General features: G+C 37.1%; 1 protein-coding gene across 1 annotated transcript in view; it reads left to right on the top strand.

The window, feature by feature from the left end:
- Positions 1 to 26,778, top strand: part of NFIB (nuclear factor I B) — a 619,654-nt gene that overhangs the window by 487,358 nt on the left and 105,518 nt on the right. The window contains exon 3 of the mRNA XM_042783020.1: positions 7,277 to 7,330. Coding sequence (XP_042638954.1) covers positions 7,277 to 7,330 — 54 coding nt within the window. The remainder of the gene's footprint in view (positions 1 to 7,276; positions 7,331 to 26,778) is intronic.

Below are 26,778 nucleotides of genomic sequence, written 5' to 3'. Positions count from 1 at the left end.
CACCAGTGATAATTAACACATCCTGATTGCATGTTTGGTCAATTTCAGACTGTAGAAGCTGATAAAATTCTTTAATTTCCTCATGTGTGGCTTTGTTGGTTGGGGCATAAATTTGAATAACAATTATGATTTATGACAATTACGACTTATGATTATCTAAAGCTAATTTGCTATAAATCCCAAGTTAATCAGCCATTGTATATAGTAAACTACCAAGAGTGCAATATAACATAATGGACAGACAGAGGTAAAAGCGAGAGAGGCAACTTTTGCTCAAGAAGAATTCAGTTTTCTGGTGGAATTTTTGTTTTTCTATTTTATGTTACTTCCTTATTATGAAATACATGCATCCATATCCCTTCCTTCAAGTTTTTGGTGCATTTTGTTTCATATATCTTGATTTTTCTCTTTCTTAAATGATTCTTATTGACATGCTATGTGTTTTCTTTTTCAAAGACACGATTTTAAAATGCTGATAATAATGTTTCAGAGAGAAAGGAGGAGACTGTTCTAAGACTTAAAAAAAAACACTCATGGTTTTCTTTTCTTTCCTTTTTTTGTTTTTTTGACAATGAGCTATTTCTTCACCTGCTTAAGGCAAAGAAATTTGACAAAGGGTCCCTGTATCACATGATGACTAATTTTAATTCTAGCAAGAGACTATGTGTGGGTTAACAGGTTACAGTGTGGAGTTCATTTACTATTCTGATATCCCCTGATATAGAAGTTATATTGTTACAGAGTTTTACATCTAGAAAGGGCCTGAGAGTTACCCTGTTCAGTCCCTTCTTTGCACCAAATTGGCCATAAATTCATACTTCTCAAATTTGGATGTCCTATTGAATGCTCAAATCATGGTGTCAAAGAGTAAAATGAGTCCCTGGAATATGCTGCATCTAGGACTGGAGAGACAGCTTAAATATAAAAATCATGAAGGACACTTTGTCCTCCTGCCTGCAAAGTAAGTTCTTGTTTCCTGGACTCCCACCAAATACCTCTTCCCTTTGCAGGAGAGAACTCAAAAATAATTTCTGACTCCTGATAGTTTTTCTTATTTACCCCTGTAGTCCCACTGCAACGTATTCCTTTAGGAAATAAGTGAAGCAGAATTGAACCTTGTGTTAGACTGGGAGGCCCAGTCCTGAGAATTGTGTATCTATCTATCCCTTTTCCTTGCCACAAAAGGGTTACCTGCTTGACTTCTGATGTATGTTTCTGCACAAGGAGCCATGCCTAGTCTTCCTTCTTTGTGCACTACTGTTGTTTATTAAAAATTGCTTTCTAGTCATTGACTTCACCAAATATTCTAAGCACCAAAACAAATATTAGGGCTATTGTGGTAAATGGGGTGCCATCCCTACCTTCATGTTGTTCAGAATCTGAAAGGGAAGGCCTCAACATGGAAGACTTTAAAGAGAACAAAGGGTGAACACCATGCGTGAAGACTCGGAGCCCCACGAAGGGACAACTGGAACACTAAGTTGTGACTGAGCTGTTCGGTAGAGGCCAGGTCGAGGGGCCTTGAGTGGCACACAGAGACATTTGGAGTTTTTCTTGTACTTATTCAGAATACATGAAAGTGCTTTTGGCAAGGAATTGGTTGAATCTGTTTTGGGTTTTAAAAAGAGCTCCTTAGTAGCAGTGTGGGATATAGACTAGAGAGGCTGGGATTGGGACATTTTTTCAAGACTCTATTCCTAGGGTCACTCCTTTTGATATTTTCTATGACATGCCCTTTCCCACCTTCCTAGGAAAAATAAATTCTTCTTTTTTGATATATAACCACTTCTAGCACCTATTACAGTATATTAGTTTTATTAGTGTTTGTCTTTGTGGCTAGCCTCTGAGCCTCCAGAAGCCATAGAATATGTATTTTTCTTTTTTTGTAAAGAATTATCAAAGGCCATTAGTGTAAATTAAATGCAATTTAGTAAGCATTTATGGACCACCTACTATGTTCCAAAAATCAGCATCTGTAGAATATAGTATGTGCTCCATAAATGTTTATTGATTTGCATTTAATGGATGCTTACATTAATGACTTTCAGAAAATACTTCACAGTTTTGATGATGTACCTACTTCAGATAATTGTAGTTCATCTGCCCCATAAAGTTAATACTCAGCAACCAATATTTAACAGGCCTTTATTCATTTATAATCTGATATGTTTTGCAAACATTTTATTGAATTTCTACCAGTTTATGAGTTTAAAAAACAATTTCTTTGTTTAGTTGAGAGACTCCAAACTCAATTTAATTTAGAGTTGACTTCTTTTTAAAACAATTAGTGTATGAAATTCAGGGATGATACTAATTATTTCCAACTTAGAATAGTAAAGGTTTTTTTTGTTTTTGTTTTTGTTTTTCAATTTCTGAAAGAGGTTTTGAATGCATTGGTAAATGGTGAGAAAGAAGAGGGAAGTTGGGAGAAGGTGGCATTCCCAGAAAAATTTAATCTACTTAAAGATCATTTTGGCTTTGATGATTTTAAAATTGCATCATGACTTCTAAAGACACCCTGTGTCTGCATGGTGGCCCATAGAGAGCATACTTTTTAGTATCGGCCATGTAACTTTGGACAAACTATTTAGAACATTTACATTTCCCAGGGTCTTTCATGAAATTTTGTCAATAGGGAAATCTTGTCTTCTCTAGGTAAATTTTAGATATTAGAAGAACCAGGGAAGATGGGCTGTTTTTCAAAATGAGTGATGAAACTGAAGAAAAGGCCATGCAGGGGAGTGAATCTTTTCTTAATTCCTGCAGAATCTTTATCCTAAGGGGGGATAAATTGATTGAGCTAAAGGAGTCATAATTTAGACATCACTTGATACATTTTTTCCCCTTGAAGAAGAAATATAATATTTTTAAATCACACTGTTTAAAAATAACAGTAGAGAATATGAGATCTTAATAAGTATGTAATACAAAACAGAGGTTAGTGCTGCATTATGTCTAGTTAAGCCAGAAAGAGACAAGCACAGAAATGTGGAAAATGTAGATTAAGAGCAAGAAAGAGGAAATAAAAAGTGCAGGGAGTGAGGGAAGATTGGTTTTGGTCTGCCTCCTTCAAGACTCAGCCCCCTCTCTTTTTATCCACTGCCTCAAAATCTTTTTAACCCAAACCACATTAAAATATTCAAAAAGAAGAAAAGAAAAAGAAAAAAAGGTATCATGGCTGCAGGTGGGTGGAGGACCAGAGACCACCTTGTGACCTGATGTTGATTTCAGTAAATGGAGGAGGGCAAGAGTCCAATCAGTCGTCTAAGATTAGCCAATGGTTGATCTTTTTATTCTCCTCTCTCCTCTTCTTATAAACTTCATTGTAACTAGTCTACTTTGAGCTATTTTTTTTTTTTTTAAATTAGGGTGGTCTCTCTATTTACATGTAAAATAGCAGATCAGAAATAAACCTTATGTTTCAATGTTGAAACAACAACAACCAAAAAAAAAAAACTTCTCTAGACAGTGTAGTTTCTAAGGCACTTTACTGTTAACCAGAAGGCTGGCCGTTCAAACCCACCAGCCACTCCTCAGAAGGAAGGTTGGGCAATCTACTTCCCTAGTGATACTGCCTCAGAAACCCAAGGAAGCATCACTATGAGTCAGGTCTGACTCCACAGCACATAACAACAATAACAGACACAAGACCCAGTACACTGGGCAACTAACATCCCCTATCCTTTCCTGCTTTGTTCTTTATAGACTGGCATATCCTGGAAGGTAATTTTAATCAACTGGCTGGTATCTGGGAGCTCTGGTGGTTAGTGCCTAAGGCAATTGACTGCTAACTAGAAGGCTGGCAGTTCAAATCCACCAGCCACTCCCCAGGAAGAAGATTGGGCAATCTACTTCCGTAGTGATATTGCCTGGGAAACCCAAGGAGGGGTCGCTATGAGTTGGGTCCGACTTGATGGCAGTGAGTTTGATTTTGGTTTTTGTGGCTGGTATCTACAGCTTCTTGCATGTGGTGGCTCCTGAGGGCCTTGCAGAGGTGGTGCTCCCTTCTACCTTCCTTTCTGAGGTAGACTAAAGCATCTATCACCAGAATTCTCACATGGGCACGCACTTGCCACAGTCACTTTGCTCACTGGTGACATTTTTAGATGTGTTCTGGGATGGACAGAGTTTGGTCGTGTCCTTTTTCTCCCTTTGTTCCTGACAGCCCATTAAAAATATTAACCATTGTTTAATGTGGACCCTGTGCTCAATAGTACCTTTCATTTGAACATGAAGGTTGTGCTTGGCCCAGTGCTTGATGCTTTACATAATATAATCTTTGTGATTGTTTGCTGAGGTGTTTAATACTATTGTATTTTTAAAGATCAAGACCCCAAGACTCTTAAGAATTAAACAATTTGCTCAAGATCAAACCACCAGTGAGAGATAGAGCCAAGCTTTACTCCATCATATTATGTCCACATAGTCCTCAAAAAAAAAAAAAAAAAAAAAAGGACTTGGGCAAAGTGATGGAAGTGGTTAAATAAAACCTTTGGGTATAAGGTAATTTGACTTAGGTAGTGAATAGAAAGGGTTTTAGATGTGGTCTGAGTAATTCCTTCTCTGAAGTCAACCACAATAACAGTTCATTTTTGGTTTCTCTGCCAACTGCAACTGCCTGGTTACTTCCTTTTCTAGCAGTTGGAATGAAGTGACCAAAATAAGGTGACATAAGAGTTAATAGTAGATTATAGGTCTAAAATTTTACAGTTTGAAAAGTAGATGTTTTGTTGTGGGCTCCCTGGGGATCCTCTTCTCTGTTTTTTAGGATGCAGTGTATGTTGTTTTACTTTCTGAGAAATTGCAAGCTTTGGTATATGAGGGAATACCTGCCATTGTGTGCCAGTGAACACCAGCTAATTTTAGAAAGTGAATTGCTATAAAGAACAAATGTGTGACTCAAATTTAGAGATGAATTCAGCTTTCCCTCAAATGCTTGTGGTTTTTGTTTATTTTCAATTGAAGAAGTTGGTCGACAGTTGTTGGAAATAAGGAAAAAAAGAAATTTGCAGTGGAAAAGAACAGGATTTCCCAAAGTGGAATGTTGTGATAACATTGAGTGTCATTGTTCTAACTAGATACTCCCTTAGGAATGGAAGGGACTTTTATTCTTTACTCAGCTCAACCCAAATTTTAGGAACCAAATGTTGGAAGTTTTGCGGTGCCCTTTCAGTGTTGATATAAGTAAATGTGCTGAGGTTCTGGTACAGCATCTACATCTCCTAAAATGAAGTTGCTGCAGCAACCTGCCCACTCATCATCAATGGGCATTGGCCGACATTTTTATGTAACTACCATACTCCGGGTCTGGAAAGTGACCAACATTGTACCATTTTTATGGAAATTTAAAAACAGAAAGATTGATCTAAGTTATAAGACAATGAGTTTTGCCTCAGTTCTAGAAAAAGTAATAGAAGAATTCATGGGAGATCAGCTTTTTAGAACATCTACTCAGCTATCTTTGACTATCTGCTAGAAACATTAGCCAGAATCCAGACTGCATTTACTTCCATTTTGGGGAATCCTGAACAAGTTGGAGGATAAGGAGTAATCACTACATATATTTAGTAAGATTTGCTAAAAACTATGCTAGGACAAAAGACGTACTGTTGGTGCAGTGGTTAAGCACTCTGCTGTGAACCAAAAGTTTGGTAGTTTGAACTCACTGCTCTGTGGAAGAAAGATGTGGCAGAGTGCTTCCATAAAGATTATAGCCTTGAAAACCCTATGGGGAGGGTAGTTCTACTCTGTCCTTTAGAGTTGCTTTGAGATGGAATTGACTGGATGGCAGTGTGTTTGGGGTCTTAGGACAAAACAAAAAAGACAATTAAGGCAATGGGTTGAAGGGGTAAAACTGATCTTAGTACTAAACCCAGTTAGCAAATACGTGGCAAAAGGCAGAAATAAATAACCAAGAACTATAGAAAGAAACTAACAGGATGTCCTTGTGCTTAATAGTAGAAGCCGCAATTGCAGTATGTTAATCGCTTACCTGGAAGAGCAGAATAACCCTACTGAAAAAACAGCATAAGCATAACTCTACTGAGATGAAATCCCTTTCTTGGCTCAAGTACAGTGGCAGGGTTTTGGGGAAGAGACTTTTTGATACGTGGCAGCTTATGACAGAGCCCTAGTCTGTGCTCCCTACCCCATGAAATAATTTTACTGAAATTCACCGTCAAGTTCAAAATTGCCTTTCAAGTAAGCAAAGAAGGCTGCTGACTGTGAGCCATCCATTCCTCCAACATTTACTAAAAGCCTAGTGCATTTACAACCTGAAGTGCACACTGAGGAAGACTCAAAAGACATAGACAGAAGCTCTGCCTCTGCTTAGGAGCATGCAATTTAGTTGGGGAGACAACACTTAAATACTAGAACCAATAAAAGAAGATTACAAAGCAACCTGCAAGTAAGTGTATAATAATATGGGGCAAATGACTCAGATAAATGCAGAGGGGACATAGAGGAAAAAGAAGTGTCAGAAAGCCGGGAAGGCATGTTGCCTCACAGTAACAGCCTCCACATTCCTTTCTGTAGCTTTGGTGAGAAATAATGTGGGATAAGAAATTCAGATATACCACATCCATCTCTTCTCGCTTATCTGCAAAGTCTGTCCCTCTGCCACAGATGGAAATCAAATTGATTCAACAATTTGCTCTCCACAAAGCCACATTGGTTTCTACCTAGTAATTTATGCTCTTCTTGGTGTTTGCAAATCGATTGCTATTATGGGATGTAGACAAATCTGGGCCTGAATCCAGTAGGCTGGGGGATTATTGGAGCAGATCTGTGTACATGCATGTGAAATCCTAGAAAAGCAGACTCTTATTTCTATGTATTTTACTCATTGAATAAAAACATATTTTTAGTTATTTTTTTTTTTTTAAGGCATGTTTAATTACATTCAGATTGCATTTCTAGGGAATGCTTTATTTCATATTGCTGCTGACAGGCCTTGATATTTGCCCAACCTTCAAACCACCTTGAGTGGCTTTGTAGCCAGATTCTTTGTTTCAAAAAAGCCTTACAAACCAAGACTATTGTAGATGACTACTTTTATTTTATTTTATTTAGACATAGAAATATGTATAGACACTCATCTAATTTGATAAATAAAAGAAAGTGTTATTACCAAATGGCTTGGGAAAGTAAACTTTACTTGAACACTCAACTTCATTGTACCTTAAAAAATTTTTTTTTCCTAAGTCCTTTAGAGAATTGTGAAAGTCTTTCAAAACAAATTAAAAAGAAAACATTTTCTGTGATTTCTTTACAGATTCTGGACAATCAGGAAGTCCAAGCCACAATGATCCTGCCAAGAATCCTCCAGGTAAATATGTGTTCCAGGACGTTTGCAATCTGACATTGTTGGAGAACAAAGGTAGCACTGTATAGATAAACACCCCATAATTGGTCAGCTGCCTATTTTGTTCTGGCAGGCAGGTATGATCAGGACAAGATGTGATTCTGTTTAGGTCCTTTTCAGTGGCAAATGCTTCCATATTGGCGTCATCTGTATTTACCTAATCAGCAGCATTTGAATCTTTGTTGGTGTTTCTTTGTAAATGAGTATGAATGTATTGTGCTGTTAGGTGCTAAAAGTCATTGCAGTTTGAAAGCCCCCCTCCCCCAAAGCCTTTAGATTTTCCTTTAAAACTCACAAGAAAAAGTAAGTTTTGCTAAACTCTTACTATAGTTTTTCAATTCTCAATACTTTAAAAGGGGTGGGGTGGTTGATAATATTTTTTCAGTGAAGGGTTTTTGTGAAAGAGTTTTTATTCCATAAGATTTTTATTGGATCCCCAGAATCAGGAAATAATGAAAGTAGGGCCTTTCCTTTAATATAATGTGTGCCAGATACCCTCTTTACTTGCAGAAACTGTTCCAGATCTGAAAATGTGGTGTAATAACTTGGCTGTCTTCACAGTTTTGTTGCTACAAAATCTGAGCATAAAGCATTTTGCTTTTGATTTAGGAGTAGGATCTTTTCTCATGAGGTAAAATAAGTACCAGGAAGAACTTCTGATATTTCATTACCATAAGAATTGAAATTATATTGTGACTGTGGTAAAAGAGTGGTGTAGGAATAAAACAGCAAAAACAAAACAAAAAAAACTGTCACTTGAATATGCCCTCAACCTCTTTCCCCAGATTTCCTCATTGTTTTCTTTGAAAATAACCCAAAATATATATAAAAAGTAATACTAATTGTTTAGTTGAGATCGACTTAGTTTTGGCTCCTTAATTGTTTCATCTTCAAGAATATTTGCTGACTGTCAGGCCAGTCTTGTTTTAACTGGTATCAGAAAGACATAGTAAGTAGATATGCAAGTAAGAATGTAAAATCAAAACAGAATATATATTTTTCTTTCTGAGCCTTGCCTACAATTTGTTTTTTATTTTTACCTTAGAAAAATTGTCTTTTCCCAACTAGATATTAACTTATTCTTTATTGTAAAAAATTATATTAAAATATAGAAAGTTCTACTTAAGGAGATTTTAAAATGCAAATAAACTGATTTATAATATTTTTAGAAAATAATTTCATATAAATTGTAGCAAATATTAAAAAACTCAAAAGTTTTAAAAGTAACTTCCAATTAAATTTATCATTTTATTTTATTTTATTTTTTTGTGATGGGACAATAGAATTATATCAGTTGTCTTTCCTGAAAGGCCATCTATTTAAAATATGATAACTTTTGTCAGAAATTTTATGAAGTTAAACAAATTTTATTAACTTATAACAAGCCTTTAGGAGCTCTGGTAGCATAGTGGCTAAGACACTTGCCTGCTAACCAGACGGCTGGCGGTTCAAACCCACCAGCCACTCCTCGGAAGGAAGGTTGGGCAATCCTACTTCCGTAGTGATACTGCCTCGGAAACCCAAGGAGGGGTCGCTATGAGTCGGGTTTGACTCGACGGCACATAACAACAACAACAACAACAAGCCTTTAACTTTATAAATATTTCTTCCTTTTAGTTGTCTAATATTTTCTCTGTGTACATAGTGGCCAAACGTGATTATTCTCAAGCATTTTCTAAAAGCCTCCTCACTCATTTTTACAAATGGGGTAAAAATTCAGTAGAAGAAAGAGTTGATAAGTATTGTAAGTCAGACTTAACAAAGGGTATGTTCTTTGTATTTGAATGGCAGCTTGATTTGGCATTAATAAATCTGTTATTGTTTGAAATGCATTTCTGAACATGTACAGAAGGGAAATATGCTCACCTAAAAATGTTCCCTACTTGAGCTGAATGAATAATCTTTGAATCATTATGTAATGCCAGAAATTGATTTTTCAATATTTGTCAAGAAGCTTAGTTAAATGTTTCCTTTCCTCCATTCAGCATAGCAGCTCTTAAATTACCTGTTTGCATAAAACACGGCAAGCAGAACAAACTATGAGGGTAAAACACTTCTAAATTTTTACCTCTTTTAAAATTTTCTTGTACATTAAACCTTTTTGATAACTACTTCTTAAAACTAGATGTTACAGATGAATACATGTTGTGATGAAAATTGTGTAAATATAAATTATACATCGACTATCAGTGTCTCAGATTTCAAATATAACAAGATGTATATAATACCAAAATTAAATTTAATGTAATTAAAATTGTCTATGATGAGTCAAATGTACTCTCTCATTTTAATGTGTTTTGTGCATCATTATATTATGGGCTTAACCATAGAGCTTATTAAGGAATTGTGATTGAGGAAAGTAAGACCAGGCAGTTTGTTCTGTAATACTTTGAATTAAATGAAGTCACTAGGAATATTTTTTCTATTTTTAAATGTGGAAAATCAGGAATTATTAAAGTTTTTGTGTTTTGCAGTCAATGAGAATAAATTAAATTTAGTATTTATTCCCATTGACTGCAAAACAAAAACCTTATAATTTCTGATTTTCCACATCTAAAAATAGAAAAAATATTCCCAATGACTTCATTTATTTCAAAAACGCCTTTCATAAGTATAAGCATCTTTGGTAATTTGAAGCATTATTTATCTTCAGGAGGTTCTTTTCATTTCTATGTCCTGGTTTTGGCTGAAATGTGAAATCACCCATGTTGAGCTTCAGTGTCTTGAGAAGGAACAATCCATTTAGGGGAAAATTCAGTCTTCTGCCATAAGTTAAAATAAAATAAAACAAAACAAACAAAAAACAATCAAATCACCTTGCTGCTTGTATTGCAATAACAAGGAGAACTAAACTTTTGAAAAGATCACCTTGATTCTCAGTACTTTCTTACCCCAGATAATTTTCCAATGGGAGATGTGCAACCCAAGGGAATTGCTCCCATCTAATCCTGTGTTTATTTCCTAACAGCTTGGGAAGAGATGGCAACAATTCAAGCCCTTTTAGAGATATAGGCTCTTTAGAATCTGTTCTCCACTGATAACATGAAGGTGGAATCCCATGCAATCACCCCATAAGTGCAGATGTATATGTCTACCCACAGCCCAACACTCCCTCTGCTTGGCTTTTTTCTCCAGCCTCAGACAAGATTGTCTGACTTGGAGATTCTGTCCTCAGTGATTTAGAAAACATCTGAAGGGTGACTCAAAAACCCTTCAAATGGTAGTATGGCTATCTAGTCTTAATTTTCATCTCTTGATTAGGATTAGGATTTAGTGAGCAAACTAAGCACAAGCAAACAAAAGATACTCATTTGGTGGAGAGGGATATTTGATAATTGTTGTTTTTTAAAGCATTTAGTTAGTCTTGCTGTTATTTGTTATTTTATTCCTTGGAAGAAAGGTTGAGTAATCTACTTCCGTAGTGATACCGCCTCAGAAACCCAAGGAGGGGTCGTTATGAGTCGGGTCCGACTCGATGGCACATAACAACAACAACAATAAATAAATACTAAGTAGTAGTGTTTAAAAAAAAAAAAAATCCTGGGTATTGCAGATGGTTAATATGTTTGGCTGCTCACCAAAAGACTGGAAGTTCGAGTTTACCCAGAGCCACCTCAGAAGAAAGGTCCAGCAATCTATGAAAAACCAGCCGTTAAAAACCCTACTGTAACACACACGGAGTTGCCATGAGTCAGAGTCTACTTAATAGCAAATGGCTTACTGGTTATTATTTTTGAAAGCACTTAACTGGTCTATATGGTATTACCTTACAGTATTTCTGATTTAATGTTTCATTTTAATTCTCAGTTACAATGCAGAGATAGGCAGCACAATAATCTTTTTATGTAAAGTCCTGCAAAAGTCTGATTCTGGGCCTGATAATGAGGCCTTACTATTTTTGTCAAGAAGCAATTAGCTGTTTCATTTTTTTTTAACGATTCAAATTTCCCTTGTTTATGATAGAATTTATGTTTCTATTCAGCTACTTTGTGAATATCAAATCAATCCTTTGTTTATGATAGATTCAGAAGTTACATGTTTATATTCAATTGTTTTGTTAATAATAAATTAATAGAACTACAAAAGATCGCTCTCAACTATAGTATATAACTTTTGTGGGCCAAACAAAAGATTAATTTAAGGATTTAGACTTAGATCCAGTTTTATTTGTAGTAATTGAAAACTCCACTGCCACTTTCAGCAAATGTGTGATTGTAGTCTTTTAAAATTAGCTTTGACTTGGTCTATAATTCTTTTAGATTTCCGAATGCTGGAATAGGTAGTATCCAAGGAAAGCCCAGGCAATCTGGAAGTTGGGTTTTTGCCTCTAAATCTAGTACAAGCTGATACCTCATTTGGGATCCAGGAAGACTGTACTTTATGGGGAAGCTCTCTTGTGGCTGGAAGTTTAACAAAGAAACATTGAATGCTGGAGCTTCCAGAGAGGCTGTGGCACCATTTGCAAATTTTATGAAATAAACCACTAGCCAGAGCTTTCTTATCTGGAACCACATGGTCTTACCATCCTACTTTTCTGTTTTGCATATTTTATAGGGGTGCTTGTGGTATTTCGTGTATTGATTTTTGTATGTAGTCTGGGAAAACCATCAGGATGGAATGTTGGATGTACCCTGAGTAAGCAGCCTTATATCCTCTTTGGACTAAGAATGGGGCCAAATAAATAACAATAAATTTAATAAGGACTGTCTGTTAAACAAAGCAATATGCTTGCCTTACATTTCAGAAATTCTTTAAATTATAACATTTGGAGGTCCATTTCTCACCACCCTATTTTAGAGATATGTAATTGAAGCCAACAGAGGGTTGTTATAAAACTAATAATAATAATAGTAAAAAGACATAAAATTTACCAAGATAGCTAGTCTAGCATCTACAATTTTAGTTCTCATCTTTGGGATCACTGGGGCCCATATTTCTTTGACCTTTCACTTTTTCAAAATTTAGAATTGAGGACAAATGTAGTACTTTCTAATAGTTACATAAATAAAACATTTTCCCATTTGCATATGAAAGCAGATAAATTTGCATTGCACCCAGGACTTAATAGACCATGTATTGTTTTAGAATATGGTGTTCAAAGTTCAAGAAAAGAGAAGATTTACTCTGATATTTTTCATTAGCCTTTTCACTCCTTGATGTTAAACTTGCATATTCATTCCTTTTCATATCCTCATTTATTGTATCCATCCAAATCAAGATTTTTTTTTTTTTTCTTAAACAGGGAAAATGCACTATATCATGATACTTAAAAGTAATTTTAAACTTTGGCACTGAACAACATGTAACAGACTCTCAACAGGCTTTCTATTCATAAAAGTATAAATAGAAAGACAAAAAGTATGGGCTAACAGTGGTAAGACTTGATGTTGTAGGTAAAGCTTTTCAGTCAGTGCAAGTCAGTGTGAAAATCAGAGGCATTTTTTTTAAAACATTCATCTTCTAACTTTTTGAAGATACCACATTCAATAAAGTTTTTTTTTTTTTTTTTTAAACTTATGATTTGAGTGGAAGTTCATAGAGCAAATTGGTTTTTCATTCAACAAATCATACACATTTTGTTTCATGACATGGACTGCAGTCCCCACAATGTAACAGCATTCCTTCCACTTCCTCCCTGTGTGTACCATTTGCATTCGTTCTTCTTTCCTGTCCCTTGGTATTCTGAGCTTTATCCCTGGACAAATGCTGCCCTTTTGATCTCATATAGTTGACTGTTTCTAAGGAGTGAGTACCTCCCTAGTAGTATTGTTCACTTTATAGGCCTGTTATTTGGGGGTGAATTGAGTTCCAGGCTTGAAGGCTTACTAAGGACCATAGTCTCAGGAGTTCCACCAGTCTCTATCAGACCAGTAAGCCTTGTCTTTTTTATGATTTTGAGTTTTTTTTCCAAAATTTTCACCCATTCTATCCAGGACCTTCTATTGTGACCCCTTTAAGAGGTGTCACCAGTGGTAGCTGGGAAGCACCTGAAAAGGGTTGTGGAGGCTACGGCTCATGTGGTCCATTAGTCCTTTACCTAATTGTTTCCATGTATCTTTGGTTTTCTTCACTCTTCTGTGCTCTGGACAGGGAGAGACCAATAGTTACATATTAGATGGCCGCTCACAAGCTTTTAAGACCCAAGTCACTACTCACCAAAGTAGAATTCAGAACATTGTCTTTCTGTGGACTACATTATGCCAGTTGACCTTGATGTTCCCTACAACTATGGTCCTGAGTTCAATAAAGTTCTTAAATGTTCAAATTTAGAATAGGAGTCAGAGTAAAGAGGAGAGGGCAAAGGAAATGTTTTGTTCCCGTTATTCTTAAAAAGCTAGAAGGGCAATTCTGTTTTGGTTCTCCAGTGCTGCTGTTATAGACATCACAAATGTTTTGCTTGAAGAAACAGGAGTTTATTTTCTTACAATTTAGGAGGCTGGGGGTCCAATTAAAGTGCCAGCTCTAGGGACTAGGTGAAAGTCCCTCAACCTTGGGCTTCAGCTCTGTCTCTTCCTCCCAACCCACTGAAGCTGGAGGCTTCTTTTAACTCACACAGCTGCTGGCTGCTGAGGCTGATAAATCCAAAGTTGACAAGTAAAATGACACAGTCTTAAAATTATCAAACAATATGGCAGGCAACTTGTTCAAGTCCAGGACCAAGCCTACGATTGGCAAACAATGTGACAGGCTGCTGAATGAAGACTTGGCTACATGCAGAGTCCAACTGTGTCAATAAAGCTCAGAGATCTTTCTCGAAGCTGTCTTCTTTTATTCTGGAAGCAGACCACATCTGTAAGGCAGCTAGTCAGTTGCTTCGATAGATTCCACCATGGAGTTGATTACTAGTCTCATCATGGGGAATAACTATATCCAGCTGCCTAGCCATTCAAAACCAGGCCAAACCAAGTTGACACACAACTTAACTACCTAACCTTCAACTACTTATTTTTACAGAACACATTATAGATACATGTGTACAACCACTTCTCAAAGCTTGATCTACAACACAGTTGGCAATATGCCTACCTCTACGATGGTTCCAGCCTGATTCCTTGTATTTAATCAAAGGGGAAAAAACAAAGACAGGAATATTCTGTAAGGTCATAAAAGAAGAGGGTATTTTTCCATGTCTCCCTAGTTACCTACCTTATTAGGTAATAAATATTGAGTATAACCTGGTTGCTCATTTCAAAATAAGTAGAGATAGACATTTGCCCTTGGGGAAAACAAAAACAACAAACAACCTCAGCGAGAGCTGTCTTAGGGTGGCCAACAGATATTTACTGAGCATCTATTATTTGTACATGGCACATGGCATTATGATATATGGGACCTCTGGTGGCGTAGTGCCTAAGACATTTGACTGCTAAACAGAAGGCTGGTAGTTCAAACCCACCAACCACTCATCGGAAGGAAGGTTGGGCAATCTACTTCCATAATGATACCACCTCAGAAACCCAATGAGGGATCACTGTGAGTCATATCTGACTCAATGGCAGTGAGTTTTTTTGTTCGTTTGTTTTATTATACTATATGCTGTGGAGGATAGAAAGAGAATTATAAGTGAACTTTGCTCTACCTAAACCCTTATCTGTTTATAGATACATATTACATATATGCATGTATATATAAAGGATCGCTGGTGGTACAATACCTAAGGCATTTGACTGCCAACCAGAAGGTTGGCAGTTCAAACCCACTAGCTGTTCCACAAATGGAAGATGAGGCAATCTACTCCCCTAAAGGTTTGCTGCCTTGGAAACCCAATGGGGTCACTAGGAGTTGGAATTGACTTGATGACAGTGGGTTTGGTTTGGTTTGCAGAAATATATGTATGTATATTTGCACACATAGATATATACATATATATAGGCATAACTCGTTTACTGAGCTTCACTTTATTACACTTTGCAGAAATTATGTTTTTCACAAAAAAAGTTTCTGGTTCCCCTGTATCAAGCAAGTTTATTGGCACCATTTCTTCAACCACATGTGCTCACCTTGTGTCTGTGTGTCACATTTTGATAATTCTCACAGAATTTCAAACTTTTTCATAATGCTCTTGTACACTTAACAGACTACACCCAAACCAAACTAAACTCACTGTCATTGAGTTGATTCAACTCAATATCATGTATGCCTCTACACACCTATGTACATATACTCATAAATATATTGATGTAAATAAGGAGTCCTGGTGGTGCCACTGTTAAGAGCTTGACTGCCAGCCAAAAAGATTGGTGTTCAAACACAGTCAATGGCTCCATGGGAGAAAGATCTGGCGATCTGCTCCTCTAAAGATTACAGCCTCGGAAGCCCCGTGGAGCAATTCTACTCTGACACTTGGGGTCACTGTCACTCGGAATCAACTCAACAGCACCCAGCAGTAACACATATGTACATGTGTGTGCATATATATGTTATGATGAAGACCAAATATTACTTAGTGCCCTAACTCAAGCACAGTGGGAGTTCAAACATGTGAACTACTGTTTGCAACCATTGTAGGGAGCGTGGTAGAGTGGAAAGAGCATGAATTTTGCACTTAGATTTCTTCCCTGAACCAAGATTCACCGTTTACATGTACATGAGCGTGAGCAAATCAGCCTACTTCTCTGAAACTCAGTACAGTCGATTATAGCCACTGTGGTTGTAAGAATCAGATGAGTGCACACCTGGCAAATAACAGGTGCTTGATAAAAGTGACACATTTTAAGTCTACTTTCTCTTCTCTTCCAGCTGGATTGATCAAGAAGGTCTCCTGCAGCGAGTATCATTTGATGTGGGAACAAGTAGAATTGTGTTGAGTTTTTTTTTATTACAATCTTCTAAAGATTTAAGATGACATAGACAAAATCACAGGGCAAGATAAAATGCTTAAGAGTAAAATGCTAGAGATTATATAAAAAAGGCAGAAGAAACAGGTGTTTCTCATGTTAGAATAAAATTGCAGTAATTTTTAGATAGTAAATCTTATTCTAAGCATTTTGGCGTCAAAGACAAAAGCAGAATGACATTGTGTTACTTAGTTTTTAAATACTGATATGAGAAAGAGTACAAATGTATCTTTAGAGATGGTTTTCCTTCTCCTAACAAGAATTTAGGAGCTCTGATGGTGCAGTGGTTAAAGCACTTGGCTACAGACCAAAATGTTTGTGTTTTGAACCTACCAGCCACTTTGCAGGAGAAAGATGTAGCAATCTGCTTCTGTAAAGACTTACAGCCTTGGAAACCTTATGGGGGCAGTTGCACTCTATAGGGTTGCTGAGTCAGAGTCAACTTGATGGCAGTGGGTTTGATTTGGGTTTGAGTTGGTAAGGATTTCTCTCCTAAGCTCTTGTATTAACCTTGCATAAACGTTTTCCCCACTTATTTTTCCATAGTGTTCTTATTCTCTGAAGCCACCAACTTTTTCTATCTCCACTAAAACCTTTCCTTTCCCCTTATTCTTCCTGACCCTTTTTGAATCACTCCCTTATTCTCTTGGCTTCTCCCTAGCAGCGTATTTCTTATTTACAAAATAAAATCTTTTGCTTCTCGTTCAGACAACCCATTTTAACAAATGTCCTCTCTGTTCCTTTTCATGAGACATGGCATGTAGGTTCTGAAATTCCATCTCAAATTCTCCTACAATTGGGCTATATTATTGAAATGATTCACATTGAATTCATGACTTTTGTTTTGGATTCAGTGTCTCCTTTCCTTTCTCATCTTGTTTCCATGTACTGGGACACTATTGGATTCATTGGCCGTGCTCTATTTACAAACTTTTATTTTGCCTTTGAAAACAGGACCTTTTCCTGGAAGCCCATGGACCTTTCTATTTTCTTTCAGTTGCTTATGGGGCTTCTTCCCTCTTCTAAATCAGAGTTTTGTTTTTAGTCCTATATATGTTCTCAGCACCACATGTAGTTTTAAAATATAATCATTTTTCATTGTTCCAAAATGTATACCTTTGGAACAGATCTCTCTTCTAAGTTACAGACCAGTGTGTCCAACTACATTTTGGACATGTTTCTCTAGATGTCCCATGGATAATTAACATTTAACAGTTCTGATAATTAACATTTAGCAGTTCTGTAAACTTCTGCTTACACATCTCTCTTCTCCAGTATGCAGTTATGTTTTTTAACGAGTAATTTACTATAATCCAGTATTTCTTTTGCTTGACACACTCTAAGAACTATTCCTCAAGAAAGCACAGAATGTAAGTGCTAATAGACTGCTAGTCAGATTTTTTTCACTATGAACGAGGCAAAGAGGTTAAGTGACTTGCTTCAGGTCCCAATTTGTTATTGGTAAACATAGGTTAAAATGCTATGTTTTTCATGGGTCAAAACCTTAAGTCAGTAGGAATCCCACTAATTTATTAGTATTTTTCTCCTTGCCTCCAGCTATTCCCAATAAATGATACAATTTATTGTGGTACATTACCTCTTGAGAAAATGAGCCAAAAATTGTCCTTGACTGGTGGCATAATGGGTAAGGCATTTGCCTGCTAACCAGAAGGTCGTTGGCTCAAACCCACCAGCTGCTTTGTGGGAGGAAGATGAGGCAATCTAGTTCTGTAAAGATTTACAGCCTTGGAAACCCAGTGAGTGAGGTCACTATGAGTCGGAATCAACTCGATGGCAGGTTTGGTTTATTTGGTTATACTTGAACTCAGTGTACAAGTCTGTATGCAACTTACACTGCCATGAGAAGTTATTGTATTGAGATGCTTTAGCAGGATCAAACCTAGATCTCCTGGCATACACAGTGGGTGCCACACTAGCGTCCCTGGTGCAGTTGTAATGGTTGTAGTAGCTATTGGGAGGAGGGGCAGTGGAAAGAGGGCAAGAAGATGAAGGCAAATCTTGACCGACTTAGATCTCAGTGAGGATGAGCTTGGGGAGTCATTTTAGCTGAGAGTTTCTGAGGCCATGGAGTGAGGGCACCGATGAAGGAGGTGGCTTCCTGCACTGAAAGTTCTAGAACTCAGTGGTCCCCATCTTTTTCTCTACCCTAGCTTTCCTAAATGTTTTGTACATGTCAGGGACTGACTTGATACACTGTTACAAGTACAATAAGAAAAACGCAGTAAATGCTCTCCTTTCAGAAGGCTGCAAGAGAAAGGACTAGCTCTTGGTTTGTTGTTGTTGTTATGTGCCATCAATAAGCTCTTGGTTTATAGTTAATTATTTAAATTTGTATTTTTCTTAACTTTATAGCTGTAGTTTGGAGTCTTACTGTATCTGAGATGATGTCATAAGAGAATATATAACCCAAATAGATTTTTTAATGTATTGATGGAGGCACTTAATTTATACTACAACTAGTTCCAGAAAACTTTTGAGAGGGTTTCTATGTAAACAGGCAGTAATGTGTAAGCTTTTTTTTTTTTTTTTTTAATTGCTATAATGTCTAGATTCTTTGTTGAATGTCTAGATTCACCATAGGGAAGGTCAGTATTAAAAGAAGCTCCAGTCTTAAGTATTACCTGGTTAGTTTGTGACTGTACCCACGGCTCGGGGCAGTATTTTAATGATTGTAGCTTCACCAAGGTACCTTGGGTTGTGATTACAGTGATCGACTGGGTCTGAAGTTTCCTCTCAATTTACATTATTTTCCCTCCCTGCATTTACAAGGTCTGCTTTTGCAGCACACAGCCACAGTTTAATAATGCAAAGCATTTTCCTCTTCACAGCTGGAAAGCTGGAATTGTTCTGAATCTCAGATAGAGTGGACTTGCTCCAGGCTAGTTAAAATCACTCAACTCTGCAGTAGCTATGCTCGATGTACCTATTTTCCTGTATAAAGGCTCCAAATGGACCCCTACTTGCATATTAGAGCATCTTGCTTGGAGAGAGGTATCAATTGTATAGTAATGCATTGTAAGCTGACTAAAATATAAAGTAGGTATAGATCTTGAGGTAGCTTCTTGAGGTTTAATCTGTTTCTTCCTTATAGGCTTGAAGAATATGATTTAGAGACATTAGGCAGATCTTCTACTAAGGTCTCATTTCTTTTCTTTTTCTATAACCACAAAAGAATATAAAGGTATGAAGTAATATAAAGTCCTGTTCCTTTATAGCATGATCTGATGATGGGTGTAACATTATCTGATGATGAATTTTGGTAGTTAGAGTTTTGTTGGCTTTTAAAAATTAATGTTACTTGACTGTAGAAGAATTTAAGACTAGATTTTGGTTTTCAAACTTGGTACATGTCTTCTTGGGTCTTTTGACTTGTACGCTGCTCTTTTGGGATTTTGTTCTCTTCCATTTCATTTTATATTGCAGAACTGGGGCTAGACTTCTGTTTTCATTGTCAAAGTCTTCTTTCTTAACCCCACTAGGGATAGTCCCTGAGCAGATCCATGTCCTTGTGGCATTCAAGAGGAAACTGGAGACATGGAAATCACTTGACTTTCCAGTTGATTTGAGTCATCACTGAAATTATCAAGTACATTTGTTCATAACATGAAACACACAGTATCTATCATAATACACTCTAAGATACTGCTTCCATTGTTTATTCTGCAACACTTTAAAAAAATCAGTGGATTTTAATTTCAAAATTTGGTATTTTGTATCATAGTCTTTTTCTAAATTGAATTACTTTCCAAAGCGAACAGTATATTTCTAAATAAGTAAGCAATGAATAAAAGATGATAATTTCCATCAAGACATAATAAAAGGTTAGCTTTCTGCTATTTTATGTTTAATATCTCCTAGTTGGTACCAGAAATAAGTCACATAAATTATGTTACTTCATATAGCACTGTTACTTAAGGGAATACCTATGAGCTTTGGAGAGAGGGCAGATAAAAGAGGAACCCAGGACACTGATGGGGTTACTCTGTAAGTAAGAAGAAGAAAGGCAAATATGTTTTTAAGAAGAGAGTTGGTGCAAAGCTGAATTTTTATGGATTATTTTTAAAGAAATATTTATGCTCTGTTCTTTTAGATCACTTAGATTATTTTAATAATTTCCTCATCTCTATAGCTGAAATGCTTGCCTCAGGTCTTAACCCTCTAATATATCCATTACAGGCCTGTGGTGATTTCAGTATTATGAAAATCTGATTATTTCAATCCTCTCCTTATATGCTTCAAAGCCCCTCCCCCACCCCCAGGCTAAAGCCTAACTCCTAGCATAGCATACAGTATGGCCCTTTATGCCCTTTATGATTTGGCATGCTTAAACTTTCACTGACCTAAGGGACCTTGTATTTAGCCTCAGTTAGCCATGTGCCTCACTTTTGTATCTTTTACTCATATTGCTTCTTTGCATGGATGTCTGTACTCCTTGTCACCACCTTATCAATTGAAATAAGGTAGATAGAGGTTAAAGTACTTAGCACAGAGCCTGGTATATAGTAGACACTTAATAAATGATAACTACTACTAAATTATTATCATTATGGTCATCATCATCATCATAATTACTTTTATTTTATGAAAGTTAGATAATTTGTTTCAAGTTGTATAGTTAAAAAGTGGTAAAACAAGAAATCATTTTCAAGTCTGTTGGCTGTAGACCTTTCTTTCTCAAATGTAAGGGAATGCCACACATTTTTCTGGGGCTAAACTCTTAAATATGGATGGACTACCCTTTCAGGTTCATTAACAACCTGAGATATGCAGACAACACAGCTTTGATTGCTGAAAATGAGGATGACTTGGAGCATTTACTGATGAAGATTAAAGACTACAGTCTGCAGTTTGGATTACAATTCAATATAAAGAAAATAAAAATCCTCACAACTGGACTAATAAGCAGCATCACAATAGATAAAGAAAAGATTGACGTTTTCAGAGACTCCCTATTACTTGGTTCTACAATCAAAGTCAATAGAAGTAGTAGTCAGGATGTCATAAGACATATTGTGTTGGGCAAATCTGTTGCAAAAGACCTGTTTCAAGTGCTGAAGAGCAAAGATATATCCTTGAAGACTAAGCTGTGCCTAACCCAAGCCCTGGTATTTTTAGTTGCCTCATATGCATGTGAGAGCTGGGCAATGAATAAGAAAGACCAAAGAAGAGTTGATGCTTCTGAGTTGTGGTGTTGGTGAAGAATGCTGAAAGTACCAGGGACTGCTAACAGAACTAACAGAACCAATCTGCCCTGGAGGAAGTGCAGCCAGAATGCTCCTTGGAAGCAAGAATGGCCAGACTTTGTCTCAGCTACTTTGGTCATGTTGTTAGAAGGAATCATTCTCTGGAGAAGGATGTCATGCTTGGTAAAGCGGAGGGTCAACAAAAGAGGGGAAGGCTCTCAATGAAATGGATTGACACAGTGGCTGCAGCGATGGGCTCAGGTACAGTAGGGATCATGAGGCTGGCACAGGACTGGGCAGTGTTTCATTTTGTTGTACATAGGGTCACTGTGAGTTGGAGATGACTTGACAGCACATAACAACAACAACAACCCTTTAAGTAAAAAGAAAATAGCAAGAACAAGATTTTGGCCTGATGAGAAAATGTTGAGGAATGAGAGGAAGGGTGCATCATCAAGATGCAGAAGACATTTTTGAAAATGATGAGCTAGAAGCAAAAAAATCAGAGAAAACCATTTGTTTACTCAGAAGAAAGGACTTATATGAAAAAGGAACAGAAAAAACAACAGCCACAATGAACTATAGGAGGTAGAGAAGTATTAGTAGAAAACCAAAGTTATTTACAAGCAGTTAAAATCTGCACTGGAAAAAGAAAAAAAAAAAAAAGAATTGCTCTAAGGGAAAATAATCATGGATTTAGAAAACAATATATTGCATCTAAAAGCAATAGAAAACAACAGATAGGACAAAATAATGAAAAAAAGGTTTAATATGGGAGAATAGAAAACAGTTAAGTGTTCTTTGGGAAGACAGCAAGGCATTTAGAGAAAGTCAAATGATTTTTTTTTTTTTTTACTTTAAAGTTACTTATTTATTTATTGTGCTTTAAGTGCAAATTTACAGAGCAGAGTTTTTTTTTTTTTTTTTTTTTTTTAAATTGTGATTTGGGTGGAAGTTTACAGAGCAAATTCATTTTCCATACAGCAGCTGACATACACTTTGTCTCATGACATTGACTACAATTTACCACAATGCAACAGCTCCCCTCCCACTTCTTCCCCATAGTTACTTCTTCCCTGTGTCCCTTCATGTACTCCTGCCCCCTGAGCTATGTCCCTGTGAATACACAGCCCTTCTATTCTCCCATGATTGTTTTCTCCAAGGAGTGTATCTACCTAGTGTAAATGTTCATCTCACATGCCTGTCTTTTGTTTGACTGGAAGCCACAGGTGGTGGTGGTGGTGGTTGTTATGGGCCTTCGAGTCAGACCCGACTCAGCGATCCCTCCTTGGGTTTGTGATGCAGTATCACTACAGAAGTAGATTGCCCAACCTCCCTTCTGAGGAGTGACTGGTGGGTTTGAACTGCCAGCCTTCTGGTTAGCAGTCAAGTGCCTTAGGCACTACGCTACCAGAGCTCCCAGAAGCCACAGGAGTGGGTTCAGTTCCAGACCTGGAGAGCAGCTAGGAGCCATAGTCTCAGTGGTTCCACCAGGCAATATCAGACCAGAAAACCTCATCCTTTTTTAAAAAAAAAAGATTCTGAGTTTTGTTCCACATTGTTCTTCCACTCTATCCATGATCTCCTGCAGTTATCCCCCTCCAAGTGGTTGACAGTGATAGCTAGGCACCATCTAGTTCTTCTGATCTCATAGTTGTATGGGCAGAGGATCACATGGTATGCCAGTTGCTTGAACTAATTGTTTCCATGAATCTTTGGTTTTCTCAAATGAAGAAAATTTTTATGAGCTAAAAATGATCTAAATATGCAGAAGGAGAAACTACCTTCAGCTAAAAGTAATGAATTAGACCTATACCTAAATATACTCCTTTGGAATTTCTCTCTTTCAAGGATAAAGAAGAAAATCTAAGCATCCTGGAGGAAAAACAACTTACCTGTATATTTCTTTTTTGCTAACATTAAATACCAATAGACAATTTTATACACATACACACACACACACACACACACACACACATGTTCTAACCAAAGGCAACAAACATGTTCAGTGTTACTCATGGTCTCAAAAAATAGATTCCTTCATTTTTTGTTGTAAAAAATTTTACTTGTTAACCTGTTGTGGTTGACAAAGTGATCAATTAAAAAAGAATTAGGAATAGGAAAGTCCTCAGGTTATCTCTAGCACCAGTTTTGTTGCATTTGGGAACCATAATGCACTTTATGATAATATTTTCAAAAGAAAATTAAACAGAGATAATGCTATAATACTCAAGAGATGCAGGATACACGAGATTGGATGCTGCTGCCTATGAGTTGAAGCATGCACAATTTTAAGTACAGAAAACTCTTTAGATAGAAAGTATAACTGAGTGCATTCATAAACCAGTAACACAGATATTTATTATGGCTATCAAAAAAAGAGTAAAACTCACTGCCATCGAGTCATTTCTGACTCATAGCAACCCCCATTGGGTTTCTGAGGATGTAAATCTTTACGGAAGTAGATCGCCATGTCTTCCTTCCATAGAGCAGCTAGTGGGTTTGAACCACTGACCTTCCAGTTAGCAGTCAAGTGCCTTATCCACTACCCCACCAGAGCTCATTCAAGAAATATGTATTATGAGTGATATATGTACTGTACCATTATACACCTGGCAATGCGATTGCTTTGTATACAAGACACAGAGATATACATGTTGCATGCAGGAGGCTGTTGGCGTTTGTTACATCCCATTTTGTGATTAGGATTTTTGAACTTTATTATAAGCTTATGGGACCATGGACATATATGCAGTTGAGCATTGCTTGAACTGATGACATGCATTGTGTAACTGTATTAGACACAGGTATATATCTATAAAATATAAATATAGTCATATGTCATTTAATACCCATGATATTATAAAGCAGACTGATGAGAATAATAACAAATTAAGCAGAGTTATGCTTATGTAATTATTATGAATAAGATTATAGACATAGATGCCAGTGTTAAAGGTATTTCTTAAAAATATAAAAACAAGAATTTAGTAACAATTATCTGGAACTCAAATTCCCTACTACTGTTTTAAGTTGGGAAACTAAGAATGGCAGACCGGTTTTCTCCTTTTAGGAGAATTTGTTCTTAGATTTTGGTAAAGAATATTATTTTCTCTTCTATTTTCACTTAGACCCTTTGTTAAGAATGTCTGCTACTTGATATCTAGTACATATTTAACATCAATTGATATGATCATGCAACTTTTTTTCCCCTCCTGTTGTTATATTGATAGGTTTCCTGATAGTTACTGACCTTATTCATGGAATAAACCTCCATGATAATAATGTATTATTCTTTGGATGACATTACTACATGATAATATTTGGAGTTGTATTTATATGTGCATTTGGTCTTTAGGTGTGTATTTGCTTGCTCTGTTTTGTTTTAACAGGGAAGGTTACAAGTTTAGTTAGGTACTAAGGTTTTGTTGGTCTCATTTTAAAGGCTCAGGAGAGAGCATGTCATCATTTTCTAAGACCTGGGAGTATATAACTAGCATTGGCATGTTATATTCTTTAAAGTGTAAATACATGATAGATTAAATCCACCTGTGAACCCATCTGGACCTGGTGCCTTTTTCAAAGATGGCACTTTAGTTAACTCTCTATTCTGTGCTAGGATTCTCAAACTTCTTATTGCATGTGATTCACCTGGGATCTTGTTAAGCTGCATTTTCTGATTCTAAGGGTCTGGGAGGAACCTGAGATTCTGCATTTCTAAAAAGCTCCCAGATTATACCAGTGTTGTTGGTTCTGCGGCCACATATTGAATAACAATGTGCTAGGACATTAGTTCCCAAGGTTTGTTGCGTGCACATTTGAATTGCTTGGGGAATTTTAAAAAATACTGATGCACCCCATACAGGTCTCATCTCATACAGATTCAGTCAGAATGTCTGTGATGGGGAGCAAAGTGTCAGTTGTTTTTCAAGCACCCCAGGTGGTTACAGTGCTCAGCAAATTTTGGGAAACATTTTGCTAAAATAATTCATCTATTCAGGTTTCCCACTTTTTTTGGTTAATTTGTGTTACTTTTATTGACTAAATAAATCCCATTTAAGTTTTCCAAGTTGTGGTGCGTTAGTTGCATGTATTATTCTCTTTTAATTTTTTTAATGTAGTTGGTTTCCATGGTTATGTCTTCTTTCTATTGTTATTGTTGTTATGTGCCGATGAGTTGCACACAACTCATAGCAACCCCTCCTTGGGTTTCCAAGGCAGTATCACTATGGAAGTAGATTGCCCAACCTTCCTTCCGAGGAGTGGCTAGTGGGTATGAACCACCAGCCTTCTGGTTAGCAGTCAAATGCCTTAGGCACTGTGCTACCAGAACACCCTTTCTATTGTAGTACTCATATACTTTTTCTTTTTTCACTTAATCAGGCTTCCAAATGATTTTTCTTTCATTTTTTTTCACTAGTCTTTTCAGCAAATCATTTTTTGTTTTCTTTATTAACTATTTCTCTTTTTCCTATTTTGATATTTTTAGCCTTTATCTTTAATTCCTTCTTTTAAAATTTTTATTGGGTTTTATTGTTTTCTATTATGGTAAACAATAGTCCCTGCGTCAGTCAGCCCAAGGGATCCAGGTGAGGAGAGGAACTCAAGCACGCCCAAAGCAGCAGTGAGGGAGAGAAGGAAAAAGGGGATTAAAAGCCAGGAACTTGGACAGAGGACCAGTCAGCCACAGGGATCCAGGTGAGAAGAGGGAACGCAGGAACGCCCAAAGCAGCAGGGTGGGAGAGTGGGAGAAAGGGGATAAAAAAGCTGGGAACCTGGACAGAGGAGCAGTCAGCCGCAGGGATCCAGGTGAGGAGAGGAACTCAGGCACCCCCAAAGCAGTAGTGAGGGAGAGCAGGAAAAAGGGAATTAAAAGCCTGGAACCCTGACAGAGGAACAGTCAGCCACAGGGATCCAGGCGAGGAGAGGTAAATCAGGCACACCCAAAGCAGCAGGGCGGGAGAGCAGGAGAAAGGGGATAAAAAAGCCAGGAACCAAGACAGAGGAGCAGTCAGCCACAGGGATCCAAGTGAGGAGAGGAACTCAGGCATGCCCAAAGCAGCAGTGTGGGAGAGCAGGAAAAAGGGGATTAAAAGCCAGGAACTCGGACAGAGGAACAGTCAGCTGCAGGGATCCAGGTGAGGAGAGGAACTCAGGCATGCCCAAAGCAGCAGGGCAGGAGAGTGGGATAAAGGGGATTAAAAGGCCTAGGAATCTGGACAGAGGAAGAGTCAGCCTCAGGGACCAAGGTAAGGGTGGTACAAGAGGTTTCCAACAGGGAGGCAAACTTGTCTGTCGGTTTGTCCTACCGTGGTGATGTGTTGATATGAGTTTTGAGGCTGAGCCACTGGTGTTTCTAACCCAGTGGGAT

This window comes from Orycteropus afer, unplaced genomic scaffold (genome assembly GCF_000298275.1).
Source record: "Orycteropus afer afer isolate SDZICR_OR568_19922 unplaced genomic scaffold, OryAfe1.0 scaffold00584, whole genome shotgun sequence".
NCBI lineage: Eukaryota > Metazoa > Chordata > Mammalia > Tubulidentata > Orycteropodidae > Orycteropus > Orycteropus afer.
This window is presented reverse-complemented; position numbering and strand designations above follow the sequence as displayed.